General features: G+C 35.5%; 1 protein-coding gene across 1 annotated transcript in view; it reads right to left on the bottom strand.

The window, feature by feature from the left end:
- ENPP1 (ectonucleotide pyrophosphatase/phosphodiesterase 1) overlaps positions 1–20519 on the bottom strand; it is a 1288649-nt gene that overhangs the window by 1054191 nt on the left and 213939 nt on the right. Inside the window, exon 2 of the mRNA XM_044063702.1 lies at positions 14792–14864. Within this exon, the coding sequence (XP_043919637.1) occupies positions 14792–14864 (73 nt within the window). The remainder of the gene's footprint in view (positions 1–14791; positions 14865–20519) is intronic.

Raw genomic sequence — 20519 nt, 5'->3', positions numbered from 1 at the left:
ATTCTGGGTTCAGACAGTTGCACAGCCAATGTGATTTGAGGTAGGTTTTAAGCCTGATTTTAAATTGTGTTAGTGAAGGTAGGGAGGTCAGGTCACTGGGGAGAGAGTTCCAGGTTTTACCCACGGTATTAGAGAACAGAGAGTCCCCTGCCTTATTGTAAGTTTTGCGTATTTGTACTAGTATTTTGCTAGATGAGCGCAGGGTCTTAAGGTTGCTGTAGGGGGTGATAAGGTTGGTAAGAATTGGTGTATTGTTAGGCTGATACAGGATTTTATAGGCAAATGTTAATTGTTTAAATAGAAGTAGATTAGGTAACTCTAGCCAACCTAGATTTTGATAATTAATAGAATGATGGGTCCTAAATGTAGAGCCTGTCGCAAATCTCGAAATATTGTTGTAGGAGACAGCCAGTTTGTTCATGTTGTTTTTTGAGAGGTTAGTATATATAGGGGAGGCATAGAAGAGGGTAGAGATTAAGTGGGTCTGGGCAATAGCAGATCTTGCTAGTGGGGTAAGAAAGGATTTGATTCTACAGAGGGAGCCTAGTTTTTTGTTAACTGTTTTCATAGTATTGTTAATGTGGCCTTCAAAGTTAAGGTTATTGTCAATTAGAACCCCTAGGAGTTTTGTGGTAGAGTCGGGGGATATGATGGTTCCATTGTTAGATGTGACAGTAAAGTGTAGAGGTGTGGCCCTGTGGGTGGGAGTAAAAAGTAGAAGTTTGGTTTTTTTGGGATTTAGGATGAGGCACTGATGTTGTAGCCATTCCTCAACTATGTTAAACACTTTTTGGGTGAGAGATTGAAGGTCTGCTAGAGTTGGGGCCGAGCATATTAATGTGGAGTCATCGGCATATTGTATATATAAAAAATAAACCCAATTAATGTGCTCCTGTTGGTCCAATCATAATTTTTACTTCAAAAAGGTGAATGAAAATCATGCGATTCCAAAAAGTACTACTAAACTTAAAAATACTACTGAAAATACTGATAAAAGGATTCTCAACAAAAGTTAGTGATTTACCCACTAAACAATATATATGGTTTAAAACCCATGCATAAACAGAAGTATAAATAAAATACTCTAGGTTGGTAACTCGTTTTCTTAAAGAGGAGATACCCAACTTGGAAACACACCACTATATTTTATAAGATCTAAGTTTTAAAACACTACTAATAGATAACATTCCATTCAAACCGGGATAATTGTGGGTATTCAATTTAATTTGACATAATAACTCAGTATACTCAATTAAGTCATTCTATGCCTCCCTTGGGCTTTTTTTTGTTACTTTACCCAATCCAAAAAACAAGAAATAATGACCAGAATAATGTTCGTAAATCTGCTCTTTGAACTTTATCACAGTTTTTCCCACATAAAAACACAGGCAAATTTGACACAAAGCCAAATAAATGACTCCTCTCATGTTACAGTAACAATGAAGTTTAGCCCTAATGGTGGTTTTGTTCACTATGGTTGTGTCACTAACAATCAAATATGGGCACTGTGAACAGCTACCGCATTTAAATATCCCTCTTCTTCCATTGGGGACCAGTTCCCTAGAATTTTCACCATGTTCTAAAAATTCATTAAGATATTTTGCTCTTTTATAAACCACATCAGGTCTAGGGCCCACAAATACAACTGATTTCCTTATTGGTGGAAAAAAATCACCCATTTTTTTCAGCTATCTGTCTAATAGTCATACTATCAATACTAAAAGACATTATCAAACAGTGTGTGTTCCTTTTTAGTGGCTACCTTGTTGTTATGGGATACAGTCCCCCTGTATATTAGCAAAGGTCTATAAATGCCCTTTTCCCTCTTTTTGATTACTTCATGATGCATATCAGTATTTAAGTTATAGGATATCCCCTAGTAGTGAACATCTCTATGAAGTTGCTACACTCCACCAAAAATAAATCAAAATCTAAAACCATTCTGCCAGTGGCACAAATTGGCCCTTCACTATCACCTTCTTTTGGTAATTAGGGTGCCAACTAGTATAATGCAGTAGTTTGTTTGAGTAGGTAGGTTTCCTATAGATATTAAACAATAATCTAACCCCATTCTCACTATTACATATCTTAACATCCAAATAATGTATTTGATCACTATATATTTGATGAGTACATTTTAAAAAGGGGTTGTAGAATTCATATAATCCAAAACCATTCCAAGCTGTTGTATGTGTCCTTCCACATTGTAAATATACCATCCAAAAATGGGAGTACAATAACCAAAAACATCTAAACTCACTTTCAAAAATAAATTTCTTCTCCCATTGCAACATTATTATATTGCAAACAAGGGGGAACATGCTGCCCCATTGCTACTCCTTTCTGTTATCAATGATATTGTCTTTCAAAATATAGTTGTTTTTAGCACCAACTCCTTCAGAATGGTTAAAATATTAATTTTGTCCTGGAAAAAAGTAGTGGACTGTACTAAAACCTCGTTAATCCAAATAAGCTCCTCGTCGTGTGGAATAACATTAACTCCACCACGCCATGGTAGTAAATATCACGTTCTGGTTAAATTGTACTTCATTAACTTTTCCCAAAAAGTACTAGAAATCTTAAACTTGTGCCTCCAAATCACTCCTACATAGATTAGTGGACTTAATCACTTAAAGATAAGCTGTCTCAACAGTTATAACTGCAAAACCAATCACTGCATCTCATTTAGCCCTCATGATACAATATAACCAGTCATTTTGCCAAGCAATAAACATAAAAATGGCATCCACTTTCAAGTTAACTTTTGGCTAATGTACTTGCAGGTCATGTTAACTTCTTACTGCAGGAGTAAATGTGGTTATGAAAGGAAGTGTCAGGCATGTACGCTGCATATGATAGGTAGGCTTAAAAAGTAAAAACATACAAGTCTGACAGTTGTGATTCCATTACTGTTAGTGGAAAACATAAGCTATTAGTCCCTGCCACAATCAGCCTCCCTGTAAAAACTGAAATGTCTTGCAAGACATTCCTAGATGTCAGAGATGTACATTGGACCTTCCTATACAAAAAAGAAATCATACGTTACCTGGTACAGAAGCAAACAAACTCCTAACACAAAACATGGATGCATACATGAGACATCAAAGATGCTGCTTACTATATTATTTTTATTATCAACTTGCAAAACATTTAGCCTGGTCCCACATAAAATAAAATTTGAATGGTTAGTATTTTAAATAAATAATATTTTCAAACTTGCTTGGGCATCCCCTAAAACAGGCTGGCCTCACTGTTGGGGAACTATTGTCACAAAACATCACTACTGTAATAAAGATGGCACTACAAATCACTCAAAACAGAACCGTCTTCTTTTACAAGGTAACTACTGTGTTTGCAGCAGAACATACAGTTCATCAGGATAATTGTCCCAAAATCTCAGTAACAGAAGCTATAGAGGTACTTAGAAAGCATATAAGTACAACTGACAAGATGAAACAGAAAATGTGCTGTTTGCATCTTAGATAAATAACCAACAAATCAGCATTTTCTGGCAGAAAGGTAATTTGGAGTGAGATTAGTGCGTCACCAAACTGTTTAATGGGACACTCACCTAATATCTTAAAATCTAGACTATACTAAAGAAGATACCTCTCAACTGCCCAGATGTTTGCAGAATGTCCAGGTTTTTCCTCATATTTCTGGTCCATTCCTCATAAAATTTCTGTTTTTCTTTCAAATCATTGAGGATTAATTGCACTAAGTAAAGTCATACATTTGAGTTTCAGATTTCATATCCTTCAGGAAATGCATGCTAACACGTCACACTCTTCTAGCAACCTTATAAGTTTATAAGAGTAATGTTTAAAATCTGTCCCTGTTTTTGTGCCTTTGTCCCACCATTAGTTCAGACTTTGTCCAGATTTCTTGCGCTAAGAAGTTGAGAGGTATGTTAAAGAATGAGAAACATTTGGTTTAAGTTATAGACAATATTTTTTAAGCAAATAAAACATGAAAAATAAGTCAAAGTGATGAAAGGTGAAGGAAATGATAGCTCTCCTGAATCTGTAAAGTTATTATTATTACTTTTTCATTAGCAAATGCTCTCTGGGGAGGCAAATCTTCAGGGAGGTGGCCAGGGGAAGTCTGTACATTGTGCCTTGAGTGAAATTTACAGACCTTACTTCATGCATCTGCAAAGTTGCTAGCTTTTTTCTTATTGCTGAATACTTTTACTTTGAGGCCAGCTGTCCCCATCTCTATCAATTTTGACAACATCTTTGTCATTCTTTTAGCTGCTATGGTTTGAAATTGAAATGGGTCTATATGAAGCTGGGTCTGATGCATTTTTACAGTCTTTAGGTAATACATCTTTCTTCCATGATGCTGGTACTTCCGTTCTTCTTACAATGTTGTTCCGCAAAATCATTCAGATCTTTATCACTTTCATCCCTCCTAACTCCCAAGCTTCCACAGGAATACCATCTTTTCCTGAAGACTTTACTGAAGATTGATTATACACCATTTTTTATCATCTCCTAGTATCTCAACTGTTAACTGTTGAGTTTCTGTGACTGCTAACCTTGGCATAATTAAGTCTTCCATAAATATTTATACGAGTACCCTTTCTTAGTTTCCACATTTCTGTGCTTTAAACAGATTTTCATAGAAATTTCCAGAACAGCTCTCTAGTTATTTTTCTTGTTATAGGCTCCACAAGTTTGCAGTGGGATATTAAAATTTAATTTCCTCTTGTATTCTTTTATGCCTCCCCATTTACATTTTTTCATTTCCCTCATTATACTAAACTCCTCCATTAAGTTACCCAGTATGCAGATACCTTCTGCTTTCTGTTGCTTAAGTCACTGTGCTAAAAGTTTTGTGCTATGGAAAAGATAACTGCTTAAAAAGCAATCTTTCTAAACTCATGCACAATATCCAGATACTATGTTATTTTCTTTTAGCACTCTGCATTTGTCCTTCTTGTTTAGTGAGGTTCCTTTATTCTGCAGTCATTCACTCTAACTCCTACTACTTCTTAACCAGATCTATTTCTCTTTTATTTCTACCCTACTTTTAAACTTCATTTTCATTTTATCCCACTCACAAGCTATAACTTCTGAAGATATTTCTATCTTCCCAACTAACTCTCTAACAATTTCCACTACCAATTCCTCTCTTCTTAACAAATAGGTGGGAATATGTCAGTACATCGTTTTTACTTCATTACCCTACATTTTATCTTACTTTTTATTTGCTGCATGATCTGAAATAGTTATTGGATATGTGTTGACACTTTCAGTTAAATGCACATGTTCATAACAAATATAATTTCTGCCTAATCTAGCCCATTTATTGTACCTTTGGGAGAATATGTCATTTCTGAGTTCCTACCGCTGAATTCACATTTTCCAAATATTTTCATACATTTCTTCATACCTCTACCATTATAGATCTCATTAATACAGCCAAACTACTGCAAATCAAGTTCCATTCCCCACCTATAGGTAATATTCCCTGCTAAAATCTGATTATTTGTATCAAGTGTTTTAAAGCTCCATAATAGCATTTTTGGTAGAATATAAATACATGGCAGTGTAATCTCCCTTGCCAATAGCCCCTTACTACCAGAAATCTACCATTACTGTCTGTTACTCACTCTTTTGTCACTATTGAAGCCCCTCTAGTAATTAGTATAATTACTCCCCTTTTCTTTTGTTCCTGTCATTCCGCTGAATGTCTATCCTGAAATCCTTTCTTTGTCAAATTCACATACCCATTTCTTTCCAAATGTGTCTTCTGCAGCACTGCTATTTGCATTCTGCATTTCTTAATATCATTTAATATTCTTTTCATTTTGTCTATACCTGTAAGTTAACTTGTGTTCCATAATAATATAGATAGTGTAGATCTTATGATAAAAATCTGTTGTCCCAGCTATTGTACATGGCAGTTTTTTTAATGTGTATTTTCAATGTTTTTGTTATATGTACATGCTAATGTTTGGAAGGCTGATCCTTTATGCAACTGTTTCTCCGCATCTCCATCTGAACGTATGTTATATTTTTCAAGACTTTCTGTAGTAATAAAAACCCTCAAACAAAAAACTAAATACTTTTTCAGAACACCCCATCCCATATTAACTTAGAACAAACACATAAAACTATGTACTTCTTCAAACAATGGGGTTTAACACTCCAGATAGGAACCACTGCCCCAATCAACACCTGCATCCACTGGCATTACCTAACCAAAAATTAAGGTTAGCCATACTAAAAGCATGATGATACAGCCTGTGTTCTCTTTTATATCTATTCCCCTCCCAAATGTAAGAAACAGATTGCATGCTTTCAGAAAACATTAGCATTTAGCCCTAAGAAAAGTGCAATAGTATCGTTAAATAATATTTATTTTTTAAGTGCGTGATATTATTACGGCTGCTAGGGAGGCCACTAGCTCTTATTTACTTTCCATAATTTCAAACTTCATTTTTCACTAAATTGCTTGCCATTATACCTTTAATTTTTGCATTTCTCTCAACAAAGAATGTTCAGAAATCTCACGATTAATTGCTTGCACCTACAAATAGCTTCTTTCCATGTAAAAGTAGTCAGCAATGAATCTTTGTAATTTTCACTCAGAACTGAAATGCACAACTGCCTCCTGCTGCAGACTTCTTGACTCCCATTGAACATTTGGGGGGAAAACAAGCTAATATCTTTCCAGATGTAAGAAACTTAGCATTTTTCATGGCTTTTGTCATTTTGTCTTATTTTTCAAGCTTACTTGCTTACAAAAAACATTTGTCTATAGCTTGAGCCAAGAGCATTAATGTAGACATTCATCTTTGTAAAAATAAGAGAAAATATCTTAATTCCACATATAATATTAGTGCGCTTTTACACCCTTGCCCCAATTCCAGCAGCCCAAGATCACAACATATTAACATTAAACATGATTATGTCAAGCCTGTCACCGCTTATTATACTGTAAAACCTATATTTCTTACAACTAAAAAGTACATGTTTACTTTAATATCTTTAACATGTACAACAATCACTGAAAAGACTCCCCCCACATTTAAGATATCCCTGACTACATAGCATACAAAACTGCTTTACTATATACAACATGCAGTTTATATCATGAAATGTTTTATACAAATACTAATAAGAACAAAAAATGTTTTACTTAGTTACTTTTTTCTCTTTTAGTGTCCTTTCAAACATTAATGACAAAGTGGGGTTTATGCTTTACAGTCTACCCACAAATTTTACAACAAAAGTCCAGTCTTTTTCAGCCACTCTTTCTTTCAATGACATATTTCACAAACGTGACTGAATGCTTTATATTCTCCCATTTATTCACTAATGTCAGTGTTGCTGGTCTTCTTACTGCTCATTTCCATCTCCCAACACCAGTGTCTGATTCAAGTCCAAGGTACTTCTGATTTTTCTAGTCAACTGCTGCGATTTGGTGCATCTCTCAAGCATTTTCCTTTGGCACACTGGAAAAGGTTTCAGTGGCAAACTCACTCTAAGAGTTTTATTTTCAAAAGAATGAGAAGCAGAGTCCCCTTCTGTTTGCTGGTGCACTTTTTGTTGGATAAACTTTTTATTTTCTCCTTAGCCTATTATAAATCCGAAAATATATTTGATCTTCCAGGAAAAAAACATTTTAAAGACAGCTGGATACAGCAGCTTGAATCCCACACCTTCCCATCAACATTCCCCAATTGCTGGGATTCAATTTTCATAGTTTCATAGATTCACAGATTAGTACTAGGCTAACTGCCCTCATGGGCCATTTCAAGCCTTGCCAAGTAACCCTTGTGAGAATCAACCCCTGCACCTTGCGTCTGTAAGGCAAATATCTTAACCATTATGCCTCTCCTTTGCATGCTGTACAGTGAATAATCATTTTCCACAAATACTCTGGTATACTTAATTTGTAATACTTTTCCCTTCTTCCATAGTTCTGTTAGATTGACTTTTTTGTGATAGTATAATTGCATCTTTATTAATAGAGGTCTTGTCTGCTTTCTTATAGCTAGGTTTGGAACATACATTCGATCCATCCAGGCAATACACTTTCTAGCCACTAATTGAAATTTACTTAAGCTTACGATATCACTGGCTCTTATTTCCCAGTTTCTTTTTCACACTGGAAGGGCTAAAATTAAGCTGTTCATCAATGTGCAGCCATCTTGAAAGCCCTTCCCTCTTGATGGGGAATGGGGGGCTGATGAGGAATCCTTGGAAAAATAAATGTGTCATATGACTCTCACTTAGCCCAGAAAGTACTCATGTCCTGTTTCCCAGGAACAAATGGACCATACGGCACAGGTAGAGGAACCATCAGGCAAAGTTCTGGAGACAGGGAAGAAAGTAGGGAATAGCAAAGGATTTCTACCCTGGAAGTAATGAATCAGCATCCATGTCTTACAAGGTTTGGGCATTTCTTAAATGTGGAATGCATTAGGGGTGTGATGTAGGAAACTAGATGCATCTTACATGTACAGGTGAAATTTTCTGCATCCAAGTTTACTGCTGACATTTTTGCTACACTGAAGAGGTTGTTTTCTGGAGCAATAGGCGAAACTGAGAACACAATTTCTGTCAACATTTGAGATAGCTGATGTTGGGGCCCTAAAACACTTCATACTAGTTTTTTTTTCTTGATCAAATAGGTAGCTGTTAGATGTTCCAAGGTGAAGTCTTAATACTTGATTAGTATTTTACAATCTATATAACAGACTGCTAATGCAGTACAACTATTATTATTGCTAAACAAAATGAACCTGGTGACTAAATGGGTTTCAAAAAGGCAAACTAATTTGGAGAACACAAGACAAAGCTCAGAGCCCAACTGTCAAAATAACACATACCAGAGGATATGATACATTAATCAATAATACTATGGAATTAGTTAACACTAAAAGAGTTAGATTAGGTACCCAATTTTTTTCGGATACTAGCAATGTGGTAAGGAATGATTTCCATAGTAGGAGTTAATCTTAGGCTACATTAGAAAATATAACAGACATATCAACATCATAAAGAATATAATACAGAAGAAATGGGCAATATTAAAGTCAAATCCTGAACTTTAGAATGGTGTTGGTAAAACACCACATTTTATTTCTAAAAAGAAGAACCTCAAACAACATTTATATTATAAAGTCTTAGTCCTAGATCAGCTACAAACCATATACTTAAATTTGAAAGGTACTGTGCCTTGCCTCAATTGTGTTTATTGCAATGAGATTAATGTTGATACGAGTTATATACACCCTATTACCAAACAAGATTTTAAATTCAGTGAGTTTGCAACCTGTCATACTGAAAATGTTATCTATTTTGCCAATTGCATTAAATGTAATAGTTTTTATATTGGAAAGACGAATCAGAAGTTGAAGGAAAGAATTAGGCCCCATCTTTCAGCTATACGCAGAGGTATTGATACAAATGTGTTGTGCAAACATACTTTATCTGTGGCAAAGAACATAAATTTAAGTTTAGGGTACTTCAAAAGATTTTTCTGAATGTATGAGGTGATCTAATTACTAAAACAGAAACAGCTGAATATAAATGGATAAATTATTTTAGAGCTGATACACCCCACAAGACCTGTTCTAAAATCTAAGCGATTTTTATAAGCTGTTATGCCTTGTTATATATTTTTTTTTCTCTTTTTTCTTATTCAGACTGGGATATTCTATTTACTTATGTATTCATTTATTTTATCAATGCTATTAAGTATGTTTTTAATTGGGGTCTATATTATAATAACAAAGTTTTAAATATTCAAACATCATATGGGTGACACCAAATGGTCAAATATTTAAAACCTCGCAAGTGTGAATGGAGATCTTCGTAGGCAATTCTTCCCTTTACTTCAACGTAGTGCAATCTCGGAGTTGGTATATTTAAGTAGCGGGGGTTTTGGGAGGTGCAGGGGGGCTTGCCCCCCTACTCAGACCAATCAGGTAGGTTTTTTTATTTGTTTTTACATTTTTTATTTTGATTTCAATGTTTTACAACTTCGCTCATATGGTGTCGCCCATATGGTGTTCAAAGTTGTAAAACTTTGTTCTTATAATATAGACCCTTTAATTGGTATTTTAAAATGATCTTGTGATAACTGAATATGTTTTGATAGGCTGGCTTTTTAGACAAAAGATGCATTCAAACAGTTTATTTTGTATCAAGCATTGAGAAAGAGTTTCATTAACTCAAAAGCTTTGCTGCTATTTTTGTTATTAATAAATTCTGTTATTTTGAAGGTTGGGCTTCAAGCTATCTCTTGTGTTCTCATCTATTATTAATGGCTCATCATTTTTCACAACTGTATAATGTTTTCATTTGAAGCTGATTTTTGGGAAGTTAATGTGTTGTTTTACCGCTCCTTGACCAGATAAACTGTGTTCAAAATCTGCTCTGTTTGCCACTGAACTAGAGGAGATTGTTTAATATCCATGACAAAACTGTTTGAATATGCACAGGTAACATGTACTTTTCATGCATTCAGGTTGGCAAACTCATCAATATCAGTGACAAAATGATTTGGCTAATACAGTACAATGTTCAGTGGACAACATGGCAAGATTAGATCATCTATTTGGCACACAGATGAACGCAAGTAAGCACCATTAATTAAAGTTTATTGACACTACACTCACAAGATGTAATGACAGCCAGATTCAAAAATATTTGAGGAGTACTTGTTTTTTGATAGAATGTACTTAGGATAGAGACAATCTGAGAGTCAGCTACAACAAGCTAACTCATTATGCCGAGTGCGCCTCCAGGCGGTTCTGCAGTTAACTCCTACTGACACCTCTAGGCATTAAATGTTGCTTGTTCATATTTGCATTAATAATTCCAACACCATGCTACATACACGGTATCAGAAGATTTCATCTTTAAGCATACATGATGGGAAACACAACTGTATTGATATTTGACCTCTGTTTAATACAACTAAAGCAATTATTATTAATTTGTATACTGTTTATTTGTATTAAATTACTTCTCTGAATATCTCAACATTCAAATAACACAGACAGAACTGCATAGCCTCATAAGAAAGCTCACAGCTGTACGAATAAAATCCTGCTGGCAGTATGTGTCTTGCCTGAATAGTTACAAAGATATAATAAGCTGTTTATAAATTTCAAAATTAATATTCACTGACTTTATTTTGGCTTATAAAATCCAGTTTAAAGCATCAAACTGAATGAATGCGTCCAATATAGGTTTATAGGTTGGTACTAGGCTATCAGCCCTAGGGCCTATACAAGCCTAGCCATAACAATTCCCTGGCTATTTCTTCCCACACTATTTACTTCCCTGGACCCCTATATAGCAGGGCGACTGATGTGATCCCCAGGGTGAATTTCCTTTCTCCCATCCAGTCGTCAAGGTTCCTTTTGAAGAGGGCCAAAGGGGCACTCTGATTGACATGTATGGGCAATCTATTCCAGAGTTTGGGGAGTCTCTGGGTCAGGAACCTATCCCTCCAGCATGTTTTGTTTATTGTGATGACAAGGTTTAGATCCCTGGAGCGTGTGGCTCTGAGGGATTGGGATTTCTTTAAGTGTAGCATGTCCAACAGCTCTGGGTTTGACATGGCCTTGTATGTTAAGCAGAGATCGCCTCTGAGTAGACAATATCCGACAGAGTATAGCTGGAGTTTTTTAAGGTGGTCAGCGTAGGGCATCTGCTTTAGGCCTGTGATTCTTTTAGTGAGGTATTTCTGCGGTCTTTCCAGTTGTTGCAGATGTCTTGAGAGGTACATACCAAATGGGGCATTGTATTCTATAATGGGTCTAATGAGGGATGAGTACAGTGGGACAATGACCTGCTTTTTTCTGGATGAAAAGCCCTTAGTGAATGAGGTGTGCCACATAGAAGGATTTCCTGACTGCTGTGGTGATGTGGTTATCGAAGATGAGACCACTGTCCACCTGTGTCCCTAAGTCACTTATCACACTTTTGGTGTTTAGTGCACTGTCACCTATATAAAAATGAATTTATGGTGAATAGTCTGCCATTTGCAGTTTTCTAGTAACACTTAGGTTCCAGAGATTTGAATATTTGTTTGAACTGTAATATGATAATTCATTTTTTCAAAGGCTCAAGCCAAACCCACTAGGAGTTAAAGGTACACACTTCAAAAGAGCTGTACTGGAGGGAATGAGTGCAGCTGTTAAAATATGGTAACACAACTGGTTCCAGAAATTTAAAACACATGCACAATCTTTCTGACATCAAGGTCTTTTGGATGCTAAACTATCAAATGAACACAGCATTTCTTTAAATCAATAGCGACCATCAAGAAAGAGGAGTCTGACATGAAGCTGAAATTAGTAGCTAGTTTAGGCATTGCTTTATATTTCAATTTCAGCTGTAAAACACAAGCATCTAAAACACTATTGAAATCTATTCTGAAAATCTGCTCATCTGAAAGTGGGTGACTTTCATCATCAACAGAGTCTACAAAACACGCCTTTCCTTAACACTTTGGTTTGGTTCCAAAACAGCAAAACTTTGTAAGAATATTAAACAATGAACACAAATAAAAATCTTCATCCAAAAAGATTTCCTTTTGTACTCTCCATACTGATTCTCTTTATTACAGCAAACAAAACTTATACACATTAAAGTAACAGCAGTTTTCATAAACCATTCATCACAACAGTTACTTGCTTGCAAAGTACGCGTTGAACCAGAGTTTAGCCTGTGCTCTCAGCTACAAACAACAGTAGAGATATTCAACAATATCTCTCTTATCTTTAAATGCTACTCCGCCCCAAACACAAAGTTCTAGCCATATAACAACCATTTTGTGTACCAAATCCTTTTCATGCACGACTCACTGCGTGTGTGTGTGTGTGTGTGTGTGTGTGTGTGTGTGTGTGTGTGTGTGTGTGTGTGTGTGTGTGTAAATAAACACACACAAACAAGGGGTGGCATGGTAGGACACCAAATGACCTTGTCTTCCATATATAAAGTATAATCATCCAGTTTGTCCTACCTCACAGGCTTGGAATCAAGTCATAATCAATGCCTTTTCCTTTTGTTGGATCATACTCTGAAACAAGGGGAAGGGGTCTGGAAGAGATCTCTGCTAACATTTGACACTGCTGCCTTGTATTGAAGATTTCATCTCCCAGACACTCATGGAAACCACTCTAGAAATGTTTTTATCCCTCCCAGGAAATCTATTTTAAAGAAAGCCAGTTAAACCAGTTTGATATGCCAGTCTACCCACAGTAAGATAGTCTGTAAAAGTGACAACATCCTTGGATTCAGCCTGATTAGGCAAAACAATCATATTCTTTGCGCTTCTCAGTGCACTGATCTCACCTCCATGAGTTCCAGCTTAACTAGACTGTCAGCTATACGAGTGCTGGGGGAGTACAGATCTCGTTAAACCTCCATGATAGCACCCAAGTGAGCTGGCAGTGTTGTATTTATCTTCTGAATCTCTCCTGAAATTTCAGCACATGACTACTGAGATTTTCATCAATCATATTTAATGTCTTTATACTCTGCTGAAGCACTCGCAGCCAGAAGAGACGTGTGAGCGCTTTCACAAGCACCAGACTTGTGAACACTAGTCTTGTACACTAAGTACTACTTTTCTGAATCCCACTGCATATGCAAAACACAAAATTTATTTTTTTGAAGATCAGTCCTGACCAAATGATGACATCTCATTTGAAAACTGCAATGGTCTTCCTTGTGTGATATGGAAGTTAAGGAGAGTAGAGTTGGGTCATAAAAGGACACATAGTTTTGTGTTTTATTTGTTACTAATGGCATTCAACCTTATTTGCACCTGTGCTTGATAAATAGGGTCATGCTGGGACATTATTGCCCAAGAAACAGACTAAAACATTCCAAGGAGTATTCCCGCCACTACATAATACCGCAGAACTGCAGCTGGTATTAAATGTAGCTTATTATTAGAGAAGTTATACTGTCCATGACACAGGTGTTTAAGAAGTAGCACATGCCAATCAAAGAAGCTGAAGAAAATGACATAAGGGTGTCACTGAAGAAAAGAGAATGTAACCAGGCAGACAGTGATAGGTATAGGATGTGGTCCCACTTACCAGAAAATAAAGCCTGCATAAATAAGACACGTGTTTGAAGTCTCAGCTCTGCCTACCAAATAAAACAGGGGAAGCGTGCTGTGACATTTTAACATTTTTTAAGCCCACACAACTATTTTAACATTTTACAAAGGAAGATCATTAAAGAGCTGTGGTGTAACCTCCTTCAACTGGACACACCTGTTTATGTCTTGGACTAGACCAGTTTCATACAACAGCAGTACACATTAAATGTTAATTCAGCAAAAAGAAGTATTCACATTAATAAACCAAGCATGTTACCCACAGTGTACAACAACCTCTGGATTGGAAATAATCACAGAAACAATGGAAAGTATTTAAGCAAATGAAAGCATCGACTTTCTATCTAGATTTTGTCCAGATACTGTGACCTAAGATCAGTATGCTTGCCTTCTCAAAATTAATTCACTAAATAAATAAATACACAAATACAATGTTCTATTCATTTTGGGATACCTCTATACTGATTATCCACTGGGATCTGGAACAACACACAAAATTTTGTGTGTTGTTCCGGATCCCAGTGGTCATTCTTTTACAAGTCTATACAGATTATATTAGTTCAGATAATTGTCATGTAATGTTAACTATGAAAACCTACACAGGATACAATCAGAATACTACTACAGAAATAAACTGCTACATTTTTTTTAAATCAAAGATAAAAAATAATTCATAATAACAAAGTACCGTCTTTTGAACAGCTTGGCTTCAAACCAAAAATGCATCCCAGTAGTGCAGCCAGCATACACAAAGGAAGAACCTAGGCAAAAAAGAGAAAACGCTAATAAATATTCGATCTACTATTCACAGTGTCTTCAATTCTTCAGCTTCATTTCTTATTCAATAATCCTGTTTACCTTAGTGCAACTTTTACCATCCTTGAAGGTGCTTTCATATGTTAAAAAAGCCATTTCAGTTTTAAAATAAAATACCAAGTCAAATGATTTATGTCTCCTTTTCTTTTTATATATAAAAATATATGCATATATTGTAAATACTCAAACACCAAAATATTGAGATGTTAATGTTGACACACACACACACAAATTGATAAATCATTGTGCATGCTCCAAGATAAACCCCCACAGCGTGCAACAATACTAGAGTGTTTTTGGCAGTGGAGGAATTCCCACTGCATCCCCCACACCCCCAGTTCTGTCAGCAAAACAGATGCCAACTTTAAAGACGTTTAACTAAATTATGGACTCTTTTTATATATGCATATATATGTATGTATATACAGTGGATATAAAAAGTGTACACACCCCTGTTAAAATGCCAGGTTTTTGTGATATAAAGAATGAGACCACAATCAATCAAAAGGTGCTTCAATAATGTATTAGTTTAAGGGTGTACACACACAACAAAATATTAGTTTAAGGGTGTGCACACTTATGCAACCAGCGTATTGTATGTTTTTTTATTTTTTATATTTTTTCCACTAACAGATTTGTTTGTTTTTCAATTGAATTGTACAGGTTATACGTCACATTAAAGGTGGGAACAGATTTGAAGTTATTTATTGTGGTCTCATTTTTTATATCACAAAAACCTGGCATTTTAACAGGAGTGTGTAATTTTTTTGATATAGATACATATTTGCATCTGTATATATATATATATATATATATATATATATATATATATATATATATATATCTACACACACACACACAAACGTTAATATACATTTAATACATGGAGCTCACTGATTATATTCCAAAAATGAAAAATATAAAACAAAAAACATGTTTTAGTAAGATTCACATTAAAATATAGTTATAACAAACTTATCATAGCCATTTCTTATATATGAACCTGGTTGATGCAAAATTAAGTGAACATCTTATTACCTCTAAAAGGCAGACATCACAGTGATTCAATGGAAAGGAATTAACAGCTTTAAAAGCTGTAACATACTACCCTCTGCCACAAAATAGCAGTCAGAAGCAAGGTACACAGCTAATTAACCACTAGCTTTAAAAGTTGGTACACAACTTTTGCTGTCACAAAGTACTGTGCATACAGGGGAATTACATTCCCCATATATTATAAGCAATTATTCATTCTTAAGGTGAATTTCTTGACATCCACTTCTCAACCAGATAAAGGTCAAATACTTTCCTCCTACTTAAAATCATTCATCAAAGTGAAAAATGATAATAGCTCTTATTTGGGATTCAAAACCAAGATCACCAGTTTGTTATGCTGATGTCTCTGCCACTACAGCAGCAAAAGATTTCTCGCCAGAGAGGGCTAGCCAATCAGTATTAATAGTGTAGGTGTGGAAGAGATCAAGAGCTTTGTGCAGCTAGCCGTTGTTGTAGACTATTCAGGATATAACCCATATAGCCAAAGGCTACTGCAGCAGTCAGGAACTCAAATACTGGCTGTTATGGTAAGTACAACTTACACAAGTGCACTTTATCTTACCACTGTACTCTTCCCTTATCAGACCCATAAATCAAATTCAGTGAACCCTTCGGTAAGTGCATATCCAAGCATATCACTCAAATGGAAAGGCCCCAAAGATTTCCAACCAAAAAATTAAAGGTCTTAAATCCTTCAAAATCTTAATAAATTAGCACAAATCCCCTTATAGTCAGTAGCCCATCTGATCCAAGGTGATCTGTGTGGAAAGGTCCTAAAGATTTCTGACCAAAAAAGTAAAGGTCTAAAATCCTTCAATTATCCTAGTCATTTAGCATAACTCTCCTTATACTCCATGGTGACCTGTGTCTTCCTTTTTGAGCCATTAAAGTCCCAGTCCTATTCTACTTGACCTCCTGTTATCTTTGCAAAACCAATGGCTCTGCAAACATTAAAGCAAAACCACACAGCTCCATGTCCCCAGAATAGATCTAATTAAAAAAATAATTGCTTTCATCTTAAACTATAACAAGACTTCATCAGAATAACAACTACACACAGGAAAATCAATTAAAAACAGCACGACTCAGTATTGTGATAAAAACTGACAATCAAAAATTCGTAAAAATTAAAATGAATAATTAACAGTTAAACATAAATATATATATAAAAAAATCAAAATATAATTTCATAACACATTTCTTCTGTAATGTAAAATACTAGAAATGGATATATTTTCAGTCAAATCTTGTGGCTAATCTACCACCAAAGTAAGCTGCCAGTACAACTCACAAATCAGCAAATAATTATCCCAATCATCCCCCTCTCTTGCCTATCCAGTTCCCCAATTATAAAAAAATATATCAATTTGTTAAAATGTGTTTTTGGTTTTACTGACATAAAATTCCAGATATAATGTGGCTACAGAAACCACACCTCTAGTATTGCAAATGAAATATCCCTGACATGACAAAATCAAACTACCAAATACTAGAAACTTGATCTTGTTAACAAATCAGCATTGTTTACATGCCCCGCTAATTGCCAGATAGTTTTCCTACACCCCCAATGATATCTAACTTCATGTTCAAACAGACTTTTAATATTCAAATCCATATAAAAATAAACTTGGGTTTATTGCCAGCCTAGTCTTGCAAATTGCTTTAGTTGTTAAACAAACCCCAATGCTTATTCATACTTTCCTGAATGTCCTTATTGTCTACAGAAAATGGTAAACACATCACACTGTGAAACTCAGCCTGTCTCCTCAAAACCTGTTTTACTGGTTGTTTCAAAACAGGTGCAAAATGATCAGGTCTTTTACTAACAACTTCATCCATAACCCAAACAAGTCCACTGGACATTCATGGGCCAAAAATAATTGCCTTAAGTTATTCCACATGGAACACTTCATTGTTGGATTTCAGATGTCAGAGTTTGACAAATTGTCCCTTACCAATGTTTTTTTCTCTTCCTATAATGATGACTTTTAGAAAATAGAGATATGAATTGCTTAATGTTGGCTTCCTAAAACTTTTAGATTCAAAACAACCAACATCAATATTTTACTAATAGAAATATCCAAATAATTAACACAGCTGGTGGAATGTACATAAGAAAATCTTAAAAAATCAGTACTATCTTCAAAAATACTAAAATACAGTTATAAAGAATCTCGTTTTTCCTCAGTTGCATACACAAAGCATTTTATATTAAAACTGTCCATCAGTACGTCATTATACCATCATTAGCATACACTGCAAGCAACTATGTTGCTCACCCTCCCCTGTTCACATTCACTGTGTCTCTGAATCAAATACACATTGGGTGTTGTAGCCAGTTATTCCACAGCATTGCCAACTGCATCACAGCCAATGTTTTCAGATCCCAGTTGTAGTACGGCAGCTATGCAGAAGTATGTCATTGGTAATATATAAAAATAATGTGTTATAAGGTAAACATGTCCTAACACATTATAACTAACGGGATAAATATAATGATTAGCATTTTCATCTTTCAATTACAAAGGATAAAGTATGAAGGGGTTGTGCTCACCCCAACATTAATAGCTTCTGTACTTTGAATCTTCCCATTGAATAAATAACTTTGACTGAAAAAATTAACCATTGCCTTGGAAACAAATTAATTTGTAGTACTCTTACAGATATTCCTGAAACCCTTCTCTGAGTAGCCCTTTAATAGTCAGCTCTTGTGGAAGGTAGTTCCAACAGGCAGATACAACCTGGGAAAAAAAGCCGTCTCACGTAGGATGAGACTGTTGGCCTCCTCAAAGCCATCACACCAAAGTTGTTGGACCTTAGTGAGGATGCTGATATTCTTGGATGCAGTTTCCTTATCTGAGATTAGACATTCTAACTACCTGTGACTTTAGCAGTAAAAGTTTATATGTTTATGTGCAGTTAGAGAGAGCCAGGTGGCCAAGGCTGTTGTGATACAGTGATGCTCCCTTGTACTTTTACAGTAAAATAAATGTTCAATATTTTATTTTCAGTTGTCCTTGATTAGATTAATACAATAATTGTAAGGTATACTGTAATCTTGGCATCAGGACATTATGCCTATTACATTTCATGCCCCCAATGCTAGCAGGTCTGGTTACTTCACCTGTGAGAATATTTAAGCTTGCTAGAATATTTATGATTGCGCTTTGCTATGCATAAAAGAGAGTTGTTGGTCAAAACAGAGCATGTTATTTCTGGTTTGTAATCTTGGCGACAGTAGATACCAATGGTTAGTAATGGAAAGCTGAGCAGAAAAAAAGAAGGTAGGTACTCACCATAACGTTCGTTCCATGTTTGTTGTCCATCTCGCCACTCATTCTTACAATGATGGGTTCGGAGTATATATATATATATATATATATATATATATATATATATATATATATATATATATATACATACAAATGCATACTATCCCCAATAGAAGGAGAAACAAACTGAAACAAAGAACTCCTGAAGGTAGCAAAAACATCCACCAGGTCCACAAGGAGTCTTTGGTAGGGGGAAGGCGGGAGAGTTTGTAAGAATGAACAGTGAGATGGACAACAAACATGGAACATTATGGTGAGTACATAACCTCTTTATGTTATGTTGTCTGTCCCTAGCACCACCTTATCCCTGGGTGGCTCACGAGAGTACACCTTTAAGCACCATGGAACCAAAGGAGGCCATGTCCCTGGAGACCAAATCCACTTTGTGTGATAAAGGTATGAGGAGTGGTCCAAGTAGCTGTTGCACAAATATTATCCATAGGAATTCTGGCTTGAAAGGCAAAACACGTAGCCACTGCTCTAGTGGAATGAGCCTTCACTTTGAATGGTAAATCTCTGTTATTTGAAGTATAGATGGACGTAATGCAGTTTGAGAGCCAATTGGAAAGAGTAGTTTTAGAAACTGAGCTACCCTTTTTTGCATCAGAAAAGGATACGAATAACTGGTCAGATTTTCTAAAATCTTTGGTCCTATGCAAATAGAATCTGAGTTGTTTATGCATGTCTAGTTGATGTAATTTGTATTATGCCTTCTTGCTGTGATTAGGAAAAAACACTGGAAGCTCAATAGATTGATTTATGTTAGTTGAAGAAGAGACTTTGGGTAAAAAAGATGGATCAGTTCGCAAAGATACCCTATCTTTATGAAATATCAAATATGGAGGTTTGATAGAAAGAGCTTGCAACTCTGATACTCTTCTAGCAGATGATGACACCAGAAAAATAGTCTTCCAGGAAAGGAACTTGACTTTTGAAGATGATGAGGGCTCAAAAGGTGGTAAAGTCAGGTGAGACAAAACAAAATTTAAATCCCAAGGATAAAGGGGTTCCTTAAAGGGAGGTCTTAATAAGGAGGCACCTTTCAAGAAGGCTCTACAAAACCTGTGTGACATTAAGTTCGAGACAGAATCACCAATGTGGAAATTTGAGATTGCAGCGAACTGTACTCTGATAGTTGCTGCAGTTGAATCTTGTTGAAAGAGTTCTGCCAAAAATTCCAAAATAGAATGGATGGGTGCAGAAAAAGGATCA

The sequence above is a fragment of the Protopterus annectens genome, chromosome 1.part0 (assembly GCF_019279795.1).
Source record: "Protopterus annectens isolate FY-2018-M chromosome 1.part0, PAN1.0, whole genome shotgun sequence".
Classification (NCBI taxonomy): Eukaryota; Metazoa; Chordata; order Ceratodontiformes; family Protopteridae; genus Protopterus; species Protopterus annectens.
The sequence above is the reverse complement of the archived record's forward strand: the minus strand, read 5'-3'. Positions and strand labels throughout refer to the sequence as shown.